General features: G+C 36.3%; 1 protein-coding gene across 1 annotated transcript in view; it reads left to right on the top strand.

Annotated features, from left to right (window-relative positions):
- Positions 1–24784, top strand: part of LOC149226741 (uncharacterized) — a 300204-nt gene that overhangs the window by 77508 nt on the left and 197912 nt on the right. The window contains exons 7-10 of the mRNA XM_089380285.1: positions 2713–2931; positions 3141–3207; positions 5448–5738; positions 20643–20955. Of these exons, the coding sequence (XP_089236411.1) occupies positions 2713–2931; positions 3141–3207; positions 5448–5738; positions 20643–20955 (890 nt within the window). The remainder of the gene's footprint in view (positions 1–2712; positions 2932–3140; positions 3208–5447; positions 5739–20642; positions 20956–24784) is intronic.

Below are 24784 nucleotides of genomic sequence, written 5' to 3'. Positions count from 1 at the left end.
AGTGAAGATAGACTGCAATGAATCACCCTTAACTATCCCTTTCAAATTTGCTTAGATCTTTGATGGAATTGAGTTGCTGACAAGGCAATTCGTGCCTCTAACTGATAGTGAACCCAACCCTCTTAAGGCCTCACTTCCATGTGGTGATTTGGCTGCCTAAGCAACCTTCCACTTAATGTCACTAACTTAGGAAAAATGGGCTTTGAGGGGGTGTAATTGATTTTTTGACCCCCAAAGTGGACCTTAGAACAATGTTGGGATGGAGAGCATAATTTTCAAGTACCTATACACCCCCAACATTCTCTAGGCTCACTTATTTACAATTTTACATAGAAATTAATTAAAATCTTGCCCATAGGAATTTTTAATAATTTAAAAAATCCTATAAAAACCTAGTCAAATTTTGTGACGCTTTAGACATGTCCTAGTATGGTAATATACATCGACTCTAGGCATCAGGACGGACCCAAGGCCCAATCATCAAGCCGCACTCTAGTTTTGAAGGTATGTGAGTAAAAAAGCTTAGCTAGTTATTCATCGCTGATAAGCGAGAATAATTAGTTAAGTGAAAACAACACTCTAGAGTGGACTCACTTGATGACCGGGTCCCAAGTCACCTAAGCCTGTTACAACATTTCATCATACTAGCGACATTTAATACAATTCCCTACAGGGTTCCGAAATTTGAGAGAAAGAGAAAGTAGAGAGAGGAGAATGAAAGGGTCACAAGTGCCCTTTTGACTTCTGGAGTTCTGAAAATTTTGATGAGTGCCCTAACATTGGGCCATGGGGCCTCCAAAATCTGCTTGGTACAACCTAGCATATAACACAACCAAGGACCCTCCAAACACAATTTTTAAAATAATAATTTATGAGTGGGGCAACCTAATATCCTATGTTCCACCAAGACTCCGGTGCAGGGAGACGCATAGGGGTGATGTGTGGGAGTACCCTCAAATTTTAGGGAAATTTCAGGGGTGCGGGGGGATGTTGGGGTTTATATATAATTCAAGTTCATATTCAATAATGAAAGCATAAATGGACTAATAGTAATAGTAAATACATTGATCGACACATAAAATTTATATTCATAATTGAATTAAATAATGACATACATTGATCCCTCCTCATCATTCATATGACATACTGATCATTCATCAATACCATGAGATTCAATAATAAAATTCAATAATGAAATATTCAAATACATTGATCCTTGTCATTCATCATTCTATAATCTACATTGATTTAAAAATAAATTCATCATTCTAGAATCTAAATTAAAATTAAAAGCAAAACAGAGTAGTATATTACTATATACTATATACTAGATACTAAAGTTTGAACACTAAAATAGTAAATTACTGAATTCAAAATTGATATAACTCAAAGTCTCAAACTCAAAAACAACTAAGAGTGAGGAGTCAATAATTGGTCTGAGGTCATCAATATCTAGTGTCACACAAAGTTAAAACTGAAAATTAAAAATGGACAATGAGGATTGAAAATAAAATCAACATCAAGGAGTCAATCTCAATGATTGGTCCTCTACATTAAGTGTTATTAGACAAATTCGAGGGGGGACGCATCCCCCCTCAAAAGGGGACGCCCAAAAGCACCCCTTTTGGGGAGTCACATCCCCCACACTGGGGAAACGCACCCCCCGGCATCTCCCCAAGACTCCCCAAAAGGGGTGTGTGGGGAAACATACCCCCAGATGTCTCCCTGTCTCGGGTGCGTGGGGTGCTAGGGGTGCATGCACCCTACCCCGGGGTACGCGTCCCAGTGGAACACTGCTAATATCCAACCCTAGGGCCCTACTAATGCCATGCAATTAATAGTAATGTTAAATTCTTAAAGTAAAAGCCCTTTTACTAAAATTTTCAAAATTACCTTTAATTGACTCAGGATGTTTGAGAGTGGTTCTGACCTAATTGGATTTCAATAGAGAGTAGAATTTTAGATCCTCTCAAAATCCATCAGACTTAACAATTCTTAGGATTTCACAATTTGGGGGGTTGCAACTTTTTCTTTGGATTTTGTCGTGCATGAGGGTATGGAAATAGCATTTAATCAAGAGCACTAAGCCCTCCATGTACCTTAATGTTAGTGGCATTGACTGTTCAACTCCTCAATCATGACCCTAGCAAAAATGTATCTATCACTCAAACAAAATCTCGATTTGACATGTGAAGCTTTATCTATCTTATTTTAATGCTTAGAGGGTGATATTGATGAGGATCCCAGTATAGGCAATGATTTTGATGATATGTAGAGATTTATTGTAGCATGATTTTTTTTTGACACTATAGACCCTCTAGAGCCTCCTTGTTGATGTATTTTTGGTTTAGAGATGTATTACACTAAGTGCTATTTTGGTTATATGCACTCTTGCTATACAAATGAAAACTTTTGTATATTTGTGTATAAATGGTTTGGATTAATATGGATGCACATGAATATATTTTTCTTTTAAATTTGAATATTGTACATATATTTTGGTCGACTGTTTTTTTGTCTGGTTTTTTTTGGTTCGCTATTTTGGGGTCAACTGGTTCGATGACCAGTTAGGTTCTGATAACATCGAACTGAACCTTGCTATCAGTTAAGATGACAACTTGCCTTAGCGCCTTGTTTAACCTCTGGTGACTTCTTTTCTGCGTTCTTTTATCAAATTATATCTCTAATCAAATTCTTAATGATTGCTTGCAGATTACTACCCAGCTTTTTGATTATACTTGGCATCAGTGGTGCAGTGATACCCAAAGTATTCTGCATGAATTTTCTTTTGTGCAATCCTCTGAACAAAAAATATTTTCATTGGAATGGAAAGAAACACTGCAGTTAACATGTGATCGCTGGTTGCTGTGTTTGAATGCAATTAGACGGATGCTTACTTTTGGTGTCCCAACTGATGCTAAGTCTGTTCGAGTATTGTCCCACAATCTAATTCAATAAATTTTGATAGCTGATGATTAATTTCTTGAAAGTATTGCTGAAGTTCTTTTCTTGTTATTCTATTGCTGTTAAGTAGTATCTTTGTTGTCTGTCATGCAAACAGAAGTTCAAGAAATTATATAGTGGTGCTGTAAGAAAAACTACTTAAGCAATTTTGGTTATTTATATCGAACTTTTTGCAGATGGTCCCACAAGTTAAGAGTGTATGTCCATTACTTCTGCAAGCAGTCCAATCTGTGCTTCAATACTGTAAGTTGACTGTTCATTCCATCTGTTATGAACATAGTTATTAGATTTGAAGTGGCATTGACTGGTTTGAATATTGCAAGTGGTATTAGACATCAACAGAAGGATGCATATCTCTTTAGCTTTAAGGATTATTGCTTTCCTGCATGAATGCAAAGCAGTATATTGTGATGGTGAAAAATGCTTTATGTGGATAAAAGAGAATAATCATAAAATATTAAGAAGAAAAATGTCTAGCGTATGATATTGACTAGGGTCCAAAGTACTCAGAATATGTCAAGCTTGGAAATTCATCTGGCAGAGTGGTTTTCTAAAATTTTTGATGACTCATGTTGACCAAACTAGTCAAGCAACGACATTTGATGATAAGATTGAAGTTAATTGAAATCCCTTCTCAGTGATTTTTTTCTGAGGAATAAGATTATAATTTTATTGTAGATAATGGAAATTACATTTTGTAGATTCCTGCTGGCACTCTGTACAATTTCAAAATGGGATGATTATATATATAATATCTTCCACAACAACTTCCAGAACGATTCAAAATAGCAAAATTCTCTACCAAAAAGATCCTTTAGTGGCTTATCATTGACATACGTAAAAATATTCGTCTTTTACAAGTCTGTTAACAGTCCAAGCTTATATGTTAAATAAAAGAAGAATAAATAATTATAAAAAGAGCAGGACTAAGATAAAACTTCGACCTTCTGAAAATACCATCTGAATATCTGGATCATATAGCATTCTTATGAAGGGCCCCGGGTCATATTCAGCTAAAACACTATTTATCAATGATCTCAGGCAGCCTTTGGAGGCTTCCTATCCTTAACCTGTTTGAAGCTTTTAAGAATTGACAGGCTCTGAGATGCACACACCTGTAGAGGAATGATTCTGCAAAATAACTAGAATTCCTAACTGTTGGCAGAGTTGTCATTGATGTCAAAAGGTTTGTACAGCAGAGAATATTTATGTCAAAAGTGGTTTCAAGATGTCTTCGTTGATGAGAAAAGTGGTGTGAGTGCTGCTTTAAGAGTGTTGCTCCCTAGCAAGGAAATTTTTGCAGGATTTTTCCTCATTACATCTTGATCAAATGGACTATGAACAAGCTTTTCAAGCAGTCAATAAATTGAAGTCTGGCTTGGAGAAAGATGCTGTTAACAATTCTTGGCTACAACAGTTCTTCTAGATATCTTAAATCCCTTTGAATTTGCAATCAGCCCCTTCAAAATGTGAATATTGGCCTAGAAATTTACTGATGGATTGAATGGTTACAAAGGGAGCTAAGCCCAATGGTCAATATCGTATTTGACCTGATGAGCTAGATCAATTTTTAGCTGACCTTCCAATTGGTGAACGGGCAGTGAATTGTCAAAGTATTTATGATTGAAACCAGCTGCAGAGGATTTTAAAGTAAGCTCTGCAAAGTATTTGGTTTCAATATGGGCAATATGTTATGGCATTACAACAGAGGGATCACCCATTGCTAGGTTTAAACTGCTCAGGAGCATAAGTCTATAGGCGTTGAAGTGAATTGCGGTGTATGGTTCAACAACCTTGCAGATGTTCAGCACTTTCTTATGAATCTGACCAGGGAGGGTTCATTGATTTTGCAAGATGTTTCTATGCAAGGTTGTACATTCATGTTTAATGTGAAGAAAATAAAGAAAGGTGCAGGTGACCCTGCCAAATTTATGGAAGTTGTGACAATCTCAGCCATTCTGCTACGATGCCTTCTACTACAGATAATTTGGATATATTTTCGAAGATTAGTTAACAAATTTTTGCATCATTGAACCTGAATGTCAGAGAGGTAAGGGGTGTTTGCCTATGGGTGTAAAGACTACAAGCTGCAGAATCATATAATCATGGTGTTGGGAAGAATTACCTGAAGTCGTGGCTTTCTTTGACATAAAAGATGACATCACAGTAATCAGTCTTGATGTCAAATGAAGTAGAATCCAGAAATCCCGTGACTGAACAATCACCTAATGGACAAGACAATGTTGAAGAGAGTCATGGTTTAAGGAATTTGGAAGTTCTGAGAGTGATGTTGAGAGTGTGTCTTTGTGTACAAATACTGAAGCCACTGAGGGAGCAAGTTGTGAACACTTGCTGGATCAGTGTATACAGAAGAGCCACGCCAAGAATATTGCCAACTTTGCGCTTTGTAGAAGAAGTGTCAGATGTTTTACCTTCCATCCTTTGTTAAGGCCGGAATTTACTCTAGAGAAGAGTATGAGCAGATAGAAGAGCAGCGGTGGAGTACACATATAAATTAGGCAAGTATAGTCAACATAAAAAGAAATCTGGTCTGGAAGATGTAGTGGCTGGTTGGGCAGAGCCAAGTCAGCAGTGGATCATGGATACTTCATGTAGCGTGAAAGCAGAGGATGATGAAGGATTTCCTACACTTGCCCTTGTAGACGAAGCTACAGGCCAGGCATTGAGGCATGGACATGCAGAGATCACCATAGGTCCTTACCACCCTGATGATTTGAGTGAGGCTGTGCTTTTCACCCAAGGTGCTGATGTGGGTAAGGGGTACCAGTAGCTACAGGCCAGGCATTGAGGTATGGACGTGCAGAGATCACCATAGGTCCTGACTCCTTACCACCCTGATGATTTGAGTGAGGCTGTGATTTTCACCCTAAGTGCTGATGTGGGTAAGGGGTACCAGTGTATCTGATCTGTCAACAACACTCATCTCAATCTGGATTCTAGCTTTGGAGATGATAAGCATCATGTAGCCCTGCGTGAGGGAGCAGAGATTATTTTGTGTAAATGGAACAAGAAGGAAAATGTGAGATGACAGCGACTTTGAGGAGAATGTGAAACGAATGGGTGGACCATCATTTTAATTTCAAATCGCTGTATTGGAATACAAACAGACTGCGAGTTATATATATATATATATATATATATATATATATATATATATATATCAATGTTGCATGACTCGTACTTGTATAAGATTCGTCACGCTATTGACTCGTCGACTCGTATAAGACTCGTCAAAATACAAAAAGAGCTAAAATATGGTAAATTTTAAGCACAAAAAAGAAACTAATGACAATTCCAATCCTTATAAGTTATAAAATCCACAATATATGCAATAATTCATAACATCATCTCATATCTATAAAAATACAACATAACATATTCGATTTTTGTAAGCAAAACATTTGGACACTGAATAAGAAAATGACTCATGATTCCATAATTAAAATAAAAAATGTCAGCAAGTTCAAAATTCAAATACATATGTCATTAATGATAAATGATTGTTTCATAAAAATCTTGAGTCTCATCACTCATGGACGACTACGCCTACAATAAGCCACCGTGGAGCTAGTTCTAACATCAGAAGGCTGAAGCAACTGTGAGGCAGGTGTATTTGGACCAATGTTGCAAATATTGCGATTAAATCGCGATTTTTTCCCGTGGACGATTTAATTGCCGATTTTTTTATTTTCAAAAAATTGCCAAAAAATTGTGATTTTTAAGAAAAATTCGCAATCCAACAAATCAAAATCGTGGGGCTGCAGAACAATGGGTTAGAAAAGCGATTTTGTGGTTTCTTTTCCTCATTTTTTTCAGACAGAGGGCAAGAGTGAGAGCTAAGGAGGAGGAGAACTCATCTACAAGGGCAAGAGGGGAGAAAAGTGAAGGAATTTAGCATCCCAAGCAAAAAAATTTCAAGTTTGGACCAAGTTTCTTCAACAAAGCGTGATTTTCAGGTATGGGCATGAAATTTGGACATTTTTTTGTTTTTTTCTTGTTTTTCCTTGGGTTTCTATTGGTGTACCTCTGAGATAGTAGTAGGTCAGCCACCAATGCCAGAGCATCTAAAATAATTGTTTTGGGGTTTTTAGGTTTTAGTTTTGGAAGACCAATGAATGAAGACAGATGTAGAATTAAAATACTTAATCCCTTGGATAATATTAATATCTCAACAAAGGGCTGCTATAAAGCTTCACACAATGATATAAATCAAATAGTGGGGAGAATAAGACAGAAAATAATATGATTATCACAGTTTCCAGACTGTAAATCAGAACAATCATAAGTATGAAAACCTTCTAAACTACGTTCCAAAGATTCAAGGCAATATACTTAAGCTTACAAAAGATGCTAATGATTTATTGATTAGAGGGGATTAGCTAAACAGACAATTCATCAATCCATTCTCTTAATAGATGATCACTTCAGGAGCTTATAGGAATAAATTGAGACACAATTATTCCTACCTAGATATCTCTATAAGTCATAAGCATATGAAGAAAAACATAATGATTGATAACTGGAAAAACTTACAGGATAACACAAATTGTGTAAAACCAGATTCAAAATCCTTTGCTTTGTATTAAGGTTCTAGAAAGACCGAGTACATCAAGTGTCTAGAAAAGCTTTCTTCAAAGGTGCAACCAGGTTCAAAGTAGAATGAACAATCATGACTTTAACAAGCAATGAACCCTGAACCTTGAACATTGAACCTATAACAACTCGAGAAGAGAGTTATTTATACAATAATGAAACTAGGAAAATATCCTAAAACTAATTAAGATTTATTCTAGGAAAGGAAAGATCTTCATACAAGAAGATAGGGGCAGCTATTGAACTGCTTCTTACTGTCCCTTTTATTCAGGTTGTGCTGGCTTTGTTGTCTGATATTTTGCCCTTTAAGTTGCTTGATTGTTTGTATCCTTTACGCTGGTTCATTACTTCATTTGATCTTTCATCTGATACACTTTAAACTCTGTGAATATCTTTTGACCCTACTGAGTAACCTTTACTGTGCATTTAAGGTTTTTACTGTGTTTTTCAACAGTAAGATCTTCGTATTTGTCTTCAAACTGTATGCAGGCTTTTTCTTTGTAAGCCTGGAACAAGAGTTTTTACCTGCAAAACACAGAAATTGTTAAGAAAACATAGGTGATAGAGAAGGATATCAATGGCTTTATTGAGCTTGAAAGGATATTGGAAGGAGTCCAGAGCGTATCAGAAGGTAAAACAATGGTTTTATTGGTCACAGAGGCTTATGGAGGCTTCACTGTGTAAACAAGCAAAACAAAGCCAAAATGGTGATTTTTGCATTTAAACGGAAAAACAATTTACTTTTTGAAATATGGCGCAAAGTGAACAGTGGTCATTTTGTCGTTATGCAAGAGGTGGTTTTGGTTTTCATCGCACTGCTTATGAGGCGCGGGCGGTTTTGGGAGGGGTCACCCGATATAATCTGAGCCTGACATGTAGCAAGGGGAGGTCGGTGGAATACCGCTTTTCAGGCGGGTAATGCTCGGACAGAGAGCCAACCTGAAATTGCTGAGGGTCATTGGATTTGAATGTATTGGATCGGACGGTGGTGGAGTGAAAGAGTAGCGCGGAGGGGCCCAACGATTAATTATGGAGTTATGGCTTTATTATGAGTTAAAAATTGAGATTAGTGAGGTTTTATGGTTAAATAGAGGTTTAGGTCGATTCTTTGTTTAAATTATAAAAAACATTTTAACAAAGAAAACCTTCGCAAAACACGGTATGGCAGACTTGAAATAGTATGAACTCGGGTGGATAAATGACGTCGGGTTCGGGTTCCCATTGCATATCACAATCGTAGTTTAGCGAAGGAAAGGCCCATCGCAAAGGAATGCGATAAGGGCTGGACGCGATATGGAAATAAATCATGGATAATACTGTGTCGGGTCCGGGTTCCTATCGCATATCGGAGATTGCAATGGCGGAGGGTATATGTTTCAGCCGAAACTTGCGATGAAGGGTGAATGCGAAATGGCAATGAAATATGAAATATATTTGCGTCGGGTCCGGGTCCATCGCACATCGCATATCGCAATGCGGAGGAGAGTGCATGCATGTTGAAAGGTTTGCGATCCGCCGATATGCAATATGTTATGGAATACATAGTTTTATAATAAAACTAATGGTTTCAGGATATTTTAATAAAGGGAGTTAATATATACAGGAAAGGACTTTTAAGGGTTTTAATACGTTAAGTTAGCGTTAATATGAAATATGAGCGGAAAGGGGAAATATGAATTATTTTCTTTTCACATATATACATCAATACTTAGGCTAAACATCTTTTTGTGAGTTTTTTGGGTAAAAGGGGATTTAGCATGGGGTTTTCACTTTTCCTAGGCAAAAAGGAGTTTAACCTTAGGAAAAGGGGTTTTTATGGAAAATGAATGAATATGAACTGTATGAAGGTGGGAAGGGGAAATTAGTAAATATAGGGATGAATGGGGATGAGGGAAGTTAATTAATTGATCTTGTAGACCTTCATTTGCTTTGTGTAATTTCCTCATGGACATAGAAACATATGGTAAAACATGATAAATGTACACTTTGTCCAATGAATTATCATACTTCTGCAACCTTTCTTCTACTTATCTTTTGCTTACCCTATCATTTTTCATCACTTAATAGGTGCATTTAAGCTAGCGAACCCTTTTCCTTTCTGTTTATTTTAAAAAGCAAACTATGTAATTCTAGCCTTATAACATCCAAGGGCTCAGATTAAACTGATGAGCACCTTATTATTTTCTACCTAACCACTGATCTGTCAAGATTAAACAGTTTGGCCAAATCTTTATTCTCTAATTAAAACATCAAATTTAAAGCATGAAGCAGTCAAGATTAAACTATTTGACTGTCATGGGTTGTGGCATTTATGACAAGCAACACACAACCATTATTTTGCAAAAAAATAGTATTGGCATTTGGACTTGCTCACTTTCAGAGTTTATTTGTTTTCTTTTCTTTCTAACCTAACATTTTCTTTTTGTCGTGATGATACCTTGATAACTCTTTGATCAGATCTGACAGTGAACATCTGGCACAAGTTCAGGGGGAGCATATGCTTCTAATAATGCATTATTGGCATTATCTTAGAAGATCTTGGTACAGATTCACACAGTTGTTTTTGATTCAGGTGGAATAGGTTTAGGTGGAGAACATGGTTGTTGATCTGGATGCTGATTGGCAGATGCTGCTGATGATAGCTGTTGATGACTATCATGGTCGCGTTTAAGATATTTGGTCTCTGTTATATATGGCATGTATTTATTTTAATGTAAAGGTCATGAAAAGACCTAATTTGTAACCCCACTATGCATGGGACAGATGATGTAATGTTTCTTGTATAAACAATTGGTATATCCCCACTTGGTTGGGTGGATGAGTCAAATTTGGTATATCCCCATTTGATTGGGAGATGGATGTATGTATGAGTCTTTGGTGATAGGAAGGTCATTGGTGATGTATGTATAGAGTCATGTTATCTTTTTGCAGACCTTGCTTGTGCTCAGGGGGAGCATGGACTCGATCATAGGAGCTCAATCAGCACACTTCAACATATCAGAGAATTTAGCATGTATTTAGGGGGAGCATGACCCTTTGCCCTTGATGACAAAGGGGGAGAGTGACTTGGTGTTGCCATCAAGTCCAAAGGGGGAGATTGTTGGCATTATGACACAGGTGTTGTCCTTGATGGCAACTCACTCAGATGACAGATCACGGTACAACAGGTTAACAGCATAGAGTTACAGATCAGACTTCACAGAATGAAGAAAGAGAGGTATACGTAGGTTCACCATTAGCCAAGCTGCGTATACACGCGGGTTCACTGTATACAAGTCGCGTATACGTACACACGCACTTTCACAAAAGGAAAAGCGTGTATACCTTGGAAATCTAAGTTTTGGTCTGAAGTATTTGGTCCATGGTATTTTGATCCATGGTATTGGTCCAAGGTATCGGGTCCAAGGTATTGACCCTAAGTATTTGGTCCAAGGTATTGGTCCTAAGTGGTTTTGGTCCATGGTATTGAGAAAAGCCTAAAACTATATAAGGAGGAGAAGATCATTAGGCCAGGTGTGCAAGTATCGAATATCTGATGAAGTGTGAGATCTAGTATGTAGGTGATTGGGTTATGGTGCATAGCTGGATCTGAGCCAAGGATGAACTTTAGTTGATGTTGAGGAATCAGATCTAATGATGAATCGAGATCTTAAGGTGTAAAATGAACTATCTTTTGTGTTGAAGCTCATGTATATTCTAGATCTGAATACTGATGCATATATTATTTTGTAAATGATATGATCTGGGTATAACAAAAGTCTGGAATAGCAACAGAACTCTGAATTTATGTTTGCAGATGTATACGCTGGTTGGCTTTGAGAAAAGCGCGTGTACACACCGGTTTGACACATGGAAGTAGCGTATACCTTATAAAATATGTTTTAGTTGCTGCTGTTTGTTATTGCAGAGTTCTGGGTTCTGGCTTGGGTTCTGGTTACTGTATTTTGGTGACAACATTCTGAAAGATCAGATTGATGGGTTGTCAAAGTGATTGATTGATTCGGTTGTGTTTGAAAGGAGATTGGTTGATGCAGATATATTTGATGATTGAATGATGTTGTTGATGGATCCAGTCTGAAAATTTATGAAACGTGGTCCTTGGAAGAAAAGAGAAGGTTGTAGCCTTCTATAGGCCGACACCTATGTACTAGTAAACATATCAGCTAGTACAAAGCTAGGGGGTTGTAGCTCCCTTCCAGTAGAAGCTGGAGAATGAGAGAAGGTTGTAGCCTTTTGCAGGTACAAGCCTGCGTATTGGTATAAGATTGCACCAGTACAAAAATTGTAAACAGATTTTCTTATTATTAAAAGAAGACAGAGATGACAGCAACAGGTGGTTTTCACCCACATTGGGTTTCCACCTTATATCTTGGTGTTCATGTGTGTTGCTTGTGTGTGATGTTTTATTCTGTTTTTACTGCACTGTCTAATGAATTCTTGATATACTGGTTAAAGATCAATGCATGATAATTTGGGTAAATCAAAAGATCTCTACGTATACGCTAGTTGCATTAAGTATAGTTGCGTATACACGCTAGTTCACTAAGCTGAAGTAGCATATACAAATCAGTTTTGAAAATCAAATTATTGATCTGGTAATACTGATTCACCCCCTCTATCAGTGTTATTTCCAACAATTGGAATCAGAGTAGGTTCTTCAGAAGAAGCTTGATCTCTCGAAGGAAGATCCATCATCATTAGTAATCAAGAAAGCGGGGGATCCATCAGACCACGAATCTTTGATGGGAGCAGTTTTGTTTATTGGAAGGTAAGAACCACAACCTATATTCAATCACTTGGAACAGATGTCTAGGAAATCGTGGAAGGAGGATATACATTTCCAACAGCAATTCCTACAGATTCGACAGGTAAAAAGCAATATGAAACCAATGTCAAGGCTGTCAATACATTATTGGGAGGTCTATCACAATCAGAGTTTGTCAAAGTTATGCAGATCAAATCTGCCAAAGAAATATGGGACAAAGTCGTTCTAAGCTACGAAGGAGACTCTTAGGTAAAACGTGCTAAACTGCAAACTCTCAGAATTCAATATGAAACTCTCAAGATGCACAATGATGAAAGTATAGCTAGTTACTCTTTATGTATAGATGAGATTGTTAATTGCATGAAGAATCTGAGTGAAGAGATAAAGGAAGTTACCTTAGTTGAAAAAGTTTTAAGATCCTTATCTGCTAAGTTTGAATCAAAAGTATCTGCCATAGAAGAAAAGCAGGATCTACAGACTATTACTATGACACGGCTGCACGGAATCTTAACTGCTTTTGAGATGAGAAAAGGTGGTCCATCAGATATGAGAGAAGTTGCATTTAAAGCTTCAGCAAAAGGAAAAGAAGAACTCAATGAATCAGGACGTCTTTCAGAAGAAGAAGAGGAAGTAAACTTTGTCAAGAAGCTTCAACGGGGTTCCAAAAGATTCAGAGGTAAACTACCTTTCAAATGTTTTTCTTGTGGTAGAGTCGGTCATTATGATGCCAAATGTCCTCATAAAGATAAATATGATAAAGGGAAGGAATATGCAAAATGGAAGAGAAAACAAAGTGTAAGTAAGAGTTACTATACTCATGAAGATAGTGATGGTCTGTCAATTAGTGATGAAGATAAAAATAGTAATGACTATATACTTCTGATGGCTTATGAAGATGATGATTTTTTGGATGCTTTAGATGATGATGTCCTTTATGAAGAAATCTCAAATCTCAAAATCTATTGAGAAGAAAAGAATATGATTATAGATACCTTGACATTCCAACTTGCTGAAAGAAAAAAACACAATGAAAAACAAGAATGTGAAATTGTGGGTCTAAGAAAGGATCTTGAGAAAACAAAAGCTCTCAATCTTAGATTTGCTAAAGGATCAGAAACCTTAAATGAAATTATCAAAGTGCAGCGTTCTTCTTTGATAAAGACAGGTCTTGGATACACTGAAGAAGCATCTCAAGCACAGAAGCCGTCAACCTCCACTAAAAGCTATCTTGATGCAGCAAAGAGCAGTGAACAGTTTGACAATCGTTAGCAAAGGTATAAAGCAGACCACCTGGTAAATAAGGCTCAATTTACTTCAAGGATGAACAAAAGCCACAACCAACCTCAGGTAAATCGTACTCAATTTGCTTCAAAAATGAATATCAATAGAAACTACAATCACCAGGTCAGTAGATTCGATAATCACAAAAACTTCTTTAATGGTCAATGTTTCTCATGTCATAATTTTGGACACAAAGCTGCTCAATGTGTTGCTTACAAAACCATCATGATCAAAGAAGCACGAAATCAAAGGAATGTGACAGGGATCAAGAAAAGTTCCTATAATAACTTTTCTCTTCTTGAAAATGAAATAGAATGCTCAATCTGTAACAACTTTGGCCATGAAGAATCTGAATGCAGGAGTAAATTTCGGGAAATATCTCAAAAGGAGCAAACTCCATTAACACCCAAAATATGGAGAAAGAAAGAACCGTAAACATAAAGATGTGGCATAGCCTTGTATGTAGAAGGAAAAGAAAATCAGTGGTACATTGACAGTGGATGCTCAAAACATATGACAGGTGACAAAGAAAAATTTCACTCATATAATGCCTTAGAAAAGGAAAAGAATGTCTCATTTGGAAACGACACTTCTGCTGTCATAAAAGGTAAAGGCTTTGTCTTCTTAAAAGAAAAGGTTAAAGCTGGGAATGTTATGTATGTTGATGGTCTAAAGCATAGCTTGTTGAGTGTTAGTCAAATGTGTGATCAAGGAAATGAAGTAGTATTTCGATCAAACGAATGTGTTGTTCGTGAGCTTGATACAAGAGAGACTGTGATCAAAGGTACAAGAACTCCAAACAATTTATACATACTCAAGGTAGGACAACAACAATGCTATCTAAGCAAAAATGATGAACACTGGCTATGGCACAGAAGATTGGGGCATCTAAGCTTTTCTCAAATAAGAAAAGCATGCAGATTCCAGGTTGTTCGTGATCTTCCTGATATCAACATTCCTGAAAATACAATATGCAAATCATGTCAATTCAGTAAGCAAACCAGATCGCACTTCCCTGAAAAGGAAGGATCAGCTAGTAAGCCTCTTGAACTTGTTCATACTAATTTATGTGGACCATCAAGGAAAAAGTCACCTCGTGGAGAAGAATACTTTATATTGTTCATTGATGATTTTTCCATAATGTGTTGGATAGGTCTTCTAAAGCATAAAGATGAAGCATTTGAAAAATTCAAAGCCTTCAAAGCTCTGGTTGAAAATGAATCAGAGAGAAAAATCAAATGCCTCAGATCTGATCGAGGAGGGGAATTTACCTCGGATGAATTCTTTGACTTTTGTGAACAACATGAAATAAAAAGGAAATTCTCCACCGCAAGGACTTCTCAGCAAAATGGAGTGGTAGAAAGGATGAACAGAACTGTTCAACAAATGGCTCGAGCTATGCTAGATGAATCTGGAACTCCTGCAACCTTCTGGGGTGAAGCTGCATTCCCCGCCGTCACTATTCTCAACCAAGCAAATATTCGGGTAAACAACACTCAAATTCCACATGAACTTCGGTATGGTAAGACTCCTACTGTAAAATACTTCAAATTTTTTGGTAGCAAATGTTACATCAAAAGGACTGATGAAAAACTTGGTAAGGTTGAACCCAGAGTAGATGAAGTTCTTCTTCTCTTCCTGAAACAAAGGATATAAATGTCATAATAAAAGACTTGGGAAAATTATTGAAAGTATTGATGTTGTGGTTGATGAAGCATGCAAAAATCCAAACAGATAAAAATCGAAGATTATGAAGAAGATGAGGATTATCTTCCCACATCAAATCACACTAATTCTGAAGAAGAAACCAATGAAGCACCAGAAGAAGAGATAACGGTAGAAGAAAAGACTCCGTCCAGGTATGACCAGAAAAATCATCCAGAAACTCAATTCTTAGGGCAGAAAGAGGCAGGTGTGCAGACAAGAAGAACTATTATAGAAGCTTCGAGCTATCTAGCATTACTGTCTTCCACCAAACCTCAAAATATAAATGAAGCATGCAAAGATGAATGTTGGGTCAAGGCCATGAATGAAGAACTTAAGCAAATTGAAAAGAATAATATTTGGGAATTAGTTCCTAGACCTCATCATAAGAACATCATAGGAACTAAATGGATATTCAAAAACAAGCTGAACGAAAATGGAGAAGTCATTAGAAACAAGGCCAACCTTGTTTGTAAAGGATATGCTCAACAAGAAGGTATAGATTTTGAAGAAACTTTTGCACCTGTTGCTAGGCTTGAAGCCATAAGAATGTTTCTTGCTCTTTCTCTTTTTCAGAAATTCAAAGTATATCAAATGGATGTAAACCCTGCCTTTCTTAATGGAGACTTGGAAGAAGAAGTCTATATTGAACAACCAGAAGGATTCATTCTTGGAAATGATGCAAAACTTGTATGCAAACTCAGAAAGGCTCTCTATGGTCTAAAACAGGCTTCAAGGGCTTGGTATTACCGTCTTGACAAATATCTCCACCGGCAGGGTTTTTCAAAGGGGTTAGCAGATAGCAATCTATATACAAAGATTGACACTGGTAAATTGCTAATATTGTTGTTTATGTTGATGATATCATTTTTGGTAGCAATGAAGAATCCATGAGTCAGAAATTTGCTTCAGTAATGCAACAAGAATTTGAAATGTCCTTGAAGGTGAATTAAAATGAGAATAATAAATTAAATTTAGAGAAATAATTCACCAAATCTGCAGTATTTCCTTTTGTTCATGGTGTATTTATCCCACATTTGGAACCCAGAACCATAACCATGTATCACTTTATTTATCCTCATTCAATAAAGTTAGTACATACCAACAAAATATTTCATAAACATAACTTTTTCTCATAAGCTTCCATAATTTTTGCTCATAAACTTCCAACTCTCGTTCAACAATGTTCATGTAACTTTCATTAAATAAGCATTTAAACTAACAAAATATATTCTTAAATTTCTATAACTTTGGCAAATACTTCCAAGCCATCATTTTCAACAACTTTCATATAAACTTTAAATAAACATTTAACAACCTTCATGGAAGCTTCCTTTAAATACAATTTGGGCTAAATAAAAATTTCGTTGACCACATTAGGGATTCTGCAATACATATTGAAAGACAAGCACTTCAAAAGTAATTACATGGACGGGCTAAAATCTCTTTTCCTATTTTTTTTTAACATTATCTAGACCTAAAGTTCAATATATGGTTGCATGAGTACTTGAATACACTTACATGAACGCAATTGCAAAATATCTAGAGATATATTGATATCTCCACCTCTCCTCATCCGGTCTTCTTCGTTTCTTTCACCATGTTTCGTTTTTAATAACAACTCACAATTTCAACTAAAATTTATTCCAAAATTCCGAAAAGAAACACAAAAGCTGCACCAAAATTGTATTCGAAGATTATGTGTTTTTTTTTTTTTAAATAGCAATAACTCACATGTCAACCAAATTCAACTATAATTTTTTTTTTTAATAACAATCAACCAAATTTGTATTACAAGTTTCAGGATTAAATTACTAAACCATTACATCGCCTTCATTTCTGAGCAATGACATCAACAGATTAGCGTGTACGTGAAAATATATTACATAGAGTACAAGTCAAAATTCAAAAGGTTTCAAATATATTACGTAGAGTACAAGTCAAAATTCAAAAGGTTTCAGTGTGCGGTAAATTTAATTCAAAAGAGAAGTAACGGTAACTGCGAGAAGGTGCGAAGCGCGTGACCACGGGTAGTTACATAGCAAGGTCTTCTGTTTTTTTTTTTTTTTTTTCACGCATTGTTCAAAACCTTGTAATGTTTGGTCTCAACCAACCAAATGTTATTTTATTTCTTCTTTATATTGTATCTTTTATTCAATCTAAGGTTATTTTATTTCTTCCTCATATTGTATTTTAACGAAGAAATTTTGATTTCAGTGCTCTATTGGCAAAATTTCGCCAAAAAAAGGAAGATGGGAATGAGACAAGGATGACTTGCCCCTTATTCTATCTCAAAAGACATCAATACTCCATTTGTAATATGAACCAAACCATTTAAACCAAGAAAAGGATACTCATAAACCATTGGTTTGGCTAGCCATATAGCTTATCCTCAAGTGTGGAGGCCATCCGCCACACTATATAATAAGCATGCACCCATGTTAATACTATAATAATCAGTGTTTCTTCTTTTTGTCTGTGTTTCAAGTCTAAAGAATACTTCCCTAAATTCCAAGTCAAAAAGGGACCGTATATACACAGATATATATAAAATACATATATTCAATAACTATATTCATTTAGAAACAAGAAAAATATTTATTCACTAGACACCTCTAGCTCTATTCCAACATTGGTAATAATCATGACTAATATTCCATATGCATTGATTTGATTGAATTTTTTTTTTATTCTAAAAGGAGATTACCAAGATTACCTTGTCTACTTTATTCCCAACAACCATCTTGATACAATCTTGATATGTAGAATAGAGGTCCAATTCTTTTAACCACACGTCTGATAGATTTGTAAATGTCTCTCAACGTGTTACATCATAGACTGCAACAAAACAAAAAATTTCTCGCTATGCTCTTGGAATGGGACAGAAGACAAACTGAAACTGACATTTGAGAAAAATTCTATCATATAATTAAATGAGAACCCAAAATAAAAATTTAAAAGAAGAACCTTTCCAGAGTTAATCGCTTCACTCTTCGCCCAGGAATTTTGACATCCAGGTAAGGAAGAACCTTTCCATCAAAATTTGTTCTAGTTTTAAAATTAAAAATAAAGTAAGTTAATAAATTAATTTGAAAAAGATTTTCCAAAGAAAAATTAACACAAAGGTCACTTCATCACTTCAGTTCAATGAATTTAAATGACAATTATGAAATCATGGAATGTAAAAACATAATCTAAGTGAAGGGCCAGGGAATTATAACAATCAATTTACAGTCATATTAAATCTACTGTTTATTCAATTTTCATTTCCACTACTGTTTATTCAATTTTCATTTCCATTTGTTTATATGTCGACCACAATTTGTAATTGTGGTGGTAATTTCAGACGAAACTTTTCGATTGCGACTTCCATCATTGACCAAAGCCTATTCGCATATTTCCACAGTCCACCATGCACCGCATTATGTGATTGGAGTCGTATAAAGAATTTGGAAATAACCTTCCGATATGTTTCAGTTGTAATATTTATACTGTACTAACTATTTTTATTTTTTATTTTTCTCGCGGAAATTTCAATTGCGCTGCAGTACATTTTGAAAAGAGATGTCCATGATGTATGCATCATCACGAATCCATGAACTCGATTGCAACTCAATTGTGAATGTTGGGAATATATATATATATATATATATATATATATATATATATTATCTTCCCACCTAACCGTACCAGCTGATTTTTGAGACAGTTTGAGTAACTTCTTGATTTTTGAGACAGTTTGAGTAACTTCTTGTCTCTTTTCATAGTTGTTCCCTGAAATAATTCAAATTACAGAGGGTAGTTTTAATATTAACAAAATATACATATATATTAAGTAAAAATTTAAAACAAAATCCCACGTCCTTCGAAATTCGATGTACAAATGCATTAAGTCAAGATTTTAATTCGGGGTGAGAATTATCACATAATAATGTAATACAATTTGATTTATAGCGCTTGAGTCCCAGCTATATTTTGTGTCAACACCAATTTAAATTATAAACTTCTTACGGAGGCAACTTTGTTGGTTTTTGCAGATGATGTTGAGAGTTTAAAATTAAACAATTAATTTCATTCATATTCATTAGATTTCAAATATATATATATATATATATATATATATATATATATATTATATTTTACAATCAAAATAAATCCAACGCCAATTAAAAGCATGAATATGAAAATTTCCACTCCACTCCTAACAACCCACTCTCCAAAGCGATTGCCGGCACAGAATTCTTATTTCAATTTAAAACATGAATATGAACATTTCCACTCGCAAACCACTCTCCAAAGCCACCGTAGGTACCTTCTTATTTCTTAATTTTAACTGTGATGAGTTAAATTACGTTTTAGTGTATAAGATTTGTGAAATGGGAATGACTTTACCGCTGAGAATAATTGATAACTTGTCATGGTGTCGTGTAATCACAATTACAAAGACCTTCAAGATGAGAAGTATAATTCAGAAATAAAAATTTAAAAGTCTTATGAATCAAAGATAACTGAAATGTGGGAAGTATTAAGTTTATAAGAGTTAAAAAAAAAAAAAAAGTTTATTAGGATCAAAAGTAAATCGTTGAAAACAGGGAAGTCGTAAATATTTAATCTAGAATATAGAAGATCAAAGCATTAATTTACCCTCTCGAATCGAATCTCTTTTGGTTTTTGTAAAGCCATATATAAAAAAATTGGCCCAAGTTAAAAGTAACTGGAAACACAACTCATTCACTTAAAGATTAAACACCACCTGCACCAGCTTTGTGCGGTGCTATAATTTGGGAGATTGCTATTATATTTGATCAACCAGACGAATGAAAATTCTGTGGGAATTCATTAAGCAAGTGTTCGCAGAATCAAGAATTATGGTTGTAAAACATCCCCAACGTGCAAAGAAAACATCTATTCTAACATTTATCGATTTATTGATTGTCAAACCTTCTTACAATAATTTACAAACATATATTTTAACTCTGTTGGGGCAGTAATAGGCCTTGGGTAAGTGTGCGCAGGGTGACATAAAATCGAAATAAATTAAAATTAGGTGGAGTGGTCCTTTAATATTTCTATTCCCCCAATGGGAGGTTGACCATACGTGTGTGGGCAGAGGCGGATTGGCGCACATTCGCGGATCACCACCACACAGTAGTTATCGCGTACTCGGCGGTTATATCACTTAGTTGCAGACTCCAGTGAAGACGGCGGAATTAGAGCATGGGGTCTAAATTCCTCAAAATTTCACATACGCTGGAGCGGAGCAGAGCGAATGTACTGGATGCGTTCCTCCTTGGTAAGGCTTTTGTTGAAGCAGTTAATGGGCGGATAGGAATAGTTGTTGGAGAGATTTTGAGGCAGAGCAGCAAAAGCAAAACTTGGACTTTCAAGAAGATGCTGGAAATGGCTAGAATAGCCAGGGATAAAGTTGCCTGTGAAGCTCTTGGAAAAGAGAACGGGAAGGAGACATCGGCTTCAAATGCAGTATCAGCAGAATCAAGCCCTGCTTCTGATAGTGCAGCTTCACCAATAGAACATACTCGTCCCAGAATACGAGCCACAATTTCAAAGACGACGTTTTCTATTACCACGAAACATAGTGCGATATATTTCTATTTCTTGACAAGCAGGTGCGAATCTTAAGCGCTAGGAGAAGATCACTTAAAACACGACTGAGCCGCCGCCCCACAGTAAAATGGAAAAGGAAACGAAGGGATCCTCCCGGTCACGAGATCGATTCCCCCTGCCTTTTGTCGCCTTGTTTTCTCTCTGGCGTCTCCAGATCTGTTTCGGCCTGTGGAACAGCTTCCGAATGATGTAAATTGGAGGTCCTGTGGCCGGTTTAGTCCATGTATTGATTTGGTATATATAAATATATTTTTCATTTTGGGGTTTTTTTTTTTTATTTCTCTGGGGTGCAATGCGGTGCCTCCGTTTCTCACCAAGACGTATGACATGGTGGACGACAGCTCCACGGACTCGATAGTTTCATGGAGCCCTGGGAATAACAGTTTCATTGTGTGGAATCCCCCAGAATTCGCACGAGACTTGTTACCCAAGTATTTTAAGCACAACAATTTCTCCAGCTTTGTCAGGCAGCTCAATACATATGGGAAGATCACTTAGGAGAAGATCAGGGAGTGGGGATTGCGAGGGAAACAATTTTTTTTTTTTTGTTTTAATCGAAGCTCATTTCATTTCATTTTTACTGCAGGGAATGTCCAAGGTTTTCGCACCAGTAGAGGGAATATGCCTGCGTCTAAGAAGAATGCAACTCAAAGACTCTGAGGCAACTTTTACAAAATTTTGATTTTGCTAATTCCCTCAAAATAAAATAACTAGGCAAAAAATGGTAATCTTTATGCTTTCGGCTCAATGAAATTATACCCAAAATGCTTACGGCTTCCTTACAGTACTCCATATCTGTAAAAATATATTGTAAAAAGTTTACAAAGGTTTGTAAGAAAGCAACTGAACCCTGGAAATTTCGTAAATTTCCTTTAGAAAAGAGGAGGGCTTTTCAGAGTTTCGTCCTAAAAATTTGTTGAAAAGGGCTTGCGATTCAGAGAAAAAAATTAACACCGAACAAAATTGTCATAACCCCAAACCACTGTAGAAAATGATTTTATAAGATCTTATAAATTTAAACTCCTAAAGATCAAGCTGTAGAGATATTCTGAAACCTAAGAGTTTGATGGTAATCCTCATACAAAATTTTAGAATGTAGTAGCTATCTATCAAAACTAGTCATGCATGCATGGGCCCATAGGTCTCAAGGTTTCAACATAGCTCTGATACCAAGTGTAAGGACCATATTCAGACTATGTACATTTTTTTTTTTTATTTGACAGCAAATACAACCAGAAAGGAAACGCATTGAAATTCAAATTTATTTAGCACACACATTCCTGCCACTCATTTCAGGAAACATACCCTAACATTTTCATACCTTTAACTAAGATCAATAGTAATGAAATACATATGTACCGTTCACCAGAAGGCGAGACTCCGCTTGCTCTGTTGTTGCTGGTATTCCCTTGTAGCTGGTCCCCTCTGCGAGTGAATGATGACGCACTTGATCCGAATGCGAAGACTCACCGGTTAACCTCCCAGCCTACTCCTTGGGTACTCTTCTTCCCCGCGGACCCCCGAGCTGCAATGGGGTTGTACAATGGAGACAAACACTAGCTGGTAGAGGAGAGCACACCTTAGCTCAAGAGTCCCCTCTCTAAATCCTCTACCTCACCAAACTCACTATAGCTTCGTAATCACTGCTCTCACAACATCTCATCCATCCAACAATAGGGTTCCCAAAAGTCCCTTTTCCCATGGCTTGCCCCTTCTTTTATAGGAGTCCTCATAGGTGACACTTGTCATGTCATGCATAATTAATTATTTTGTTATAATTCAATAACTTGATTATTCACCCACCCATGTGTCATTCTCTCATCAAGGTCTCCCAAAATTATTTACTTAAATTTTTATTTAAAACTAATATTTTCCTCACCTCAACAAGATTCCTATTTCTTCTCCTAGTTGTCTCTTTATTCCCCCCTTTTATTCCTTAATTTGTGTTCATTACTTGAAGTCAATTAATGAGTCAAGATTTTATCCCCAATCTACTCACTAATTTAACTCAGGTTATCTCCTAGATGGATATTCTTATGTTGGTTGTTGACACATGGAGCTTCTCTACATTTCTCTAAATTTAATTTATTATTCTCATTTTAATTCACCTTCCCTTTTTTTTAATTAGGTTTAAATTAGTTTAGGATTAATCTTTATCCTTACTATTATGTTTGTCTTTCCCATTTTTCCTAATTAAACCACATAATCTTCCTAGTATTTTCCAAAATGGGACGGGTAGAGTTTTTAAGGTACTTTATTTTAATTCTTCCTATAATCCTCCTTATTCCAAGTTTTATTTTTGATTTAATTACATTGGTTTCTAATCATCATCTACCCTTGATGTAAATTTAACTAGTTTTCATTCCTTGCTTATATTTATTTATTATTATTTATTTTTAATGATTCCAAGGATGCCAAGTTTGGTTGTGCCCTTCAAGAACTTCCCTAGAAGTTCCAAGGGTGCCACACCTAATAGCTTATTTTTGATGCCAAGGGTGCCAGTTTGGTTGTGCCCTTCAAGAACTTCCTAAAAGTTCCAAGGGTGCCACACCTAATAGTTTATTTGTGATGCCAAGGGTGCCAAGTTGGTCGTGCCCTTCAAGAAATTCCCTTGAAGTTCCAAGGGTGCCACACCACTTGCCCTTCAAGCATCCAGTGATTACGAGGGGAAAGTATAGCGCAACGTCATAGACCACTATCATCTCTTATGTTGCCTGCTATAGTGATACTAATGGTGTCGGGGATCAAGGAATCCGCCTTGATGCGCGCCCCCCGGTAAAGTCCTTATGAGCGAACCAACTTTGGAACCTGCCCTCATGGCATCGTGATCTTCAAGGCGAAGGTGTTTCAACCCTTCCAGCCCAAGTCACGGCGGGAGTGCTAGTGGGTGGGATCAGGGACTCTGTCCCACCCCTCCCATGTAGTTCCATCCACTTGTACAACCCCATCACCCATATGCGAGTCATTCGGTCAAGCAACTAATATGTGCCTGCAACCATGAACATATCATCAGAATATAGTTAAACATATATGGCAGATTCTAAGATCGACTTAGACTTTCAAAGATAAAATAATATGAATTTTCGTCAAACCAGGTGTCATCAACTCGTCATATGCGAGTGCCTCTGATGGTTCCTGCCATACTCAATAATCATCAGTAACACGGTTAGTCAATTATCATAATAGCATCATTAACAGTTCCTGGTCATTCACATCATTGTCCATTGTAAGTCTGAACTAAAGGAAGTAGGTAACATAGGGGACACATCCCTCATGGCTATCATCAATAGTCATCAATGGAGACATACATATTCATTAAGCTATCAACATCGTAACATCGTAGAAATATACCTATCCATAAAATTTATCCTCATATGCTTTTAGTAAAGCGCATACATATTCTTTACTACCCTTGTCATAATTTCAAATAGAGACCAACTTAATTATTTAATATTGCAATCATCAGAATACTGATAGATAAGATACATTACCATTCATGCTACCATCATATCAATGGAAAGCATTCATAACATCACAACCATGAATATCTCAATCGCTAATAATAGTGTCATGGGTCCAGATCCTCAACCTGAGGTCCTCGAAGAATGGAGTGTCTAAGATAATGTCGTATTAGGGTCAGGAGACTAGAGTGGGCACTACATGTGCAAGTATCGAATATCTGATGAAGTGTGAGATCTAGTATGCAGGTGATTGTGTTATGGTGCATAGCTGGATTTGAGCCAAGGATGAACTTTCGCTGATGTTGAGGAATCAGATCTAATGATGAATCGGGATCTTAAGGTGTAAAATGAACTATCTTTTGTGTTGAAG

The sequence above is a fragment of the Pinus tabuliformis genome, chromosome J (genome assembly GCF_031772625.1).
Source record: "Pinus tabuliformis cultivar Carrire ecotype Pingquan chromosome J, CPIR1, whole genome shotgun sequence".
NCBI lineage: Eukaryota > Viridiplantae > Streptophyta > Pinopsida > Pinales > Pinaceae > Pinus > Pinus tabuliformis.
Note: the sequence above shows the minus strand (reverse complement) of the source record. Positions and strands in the feature narration are given on the sequence as shown.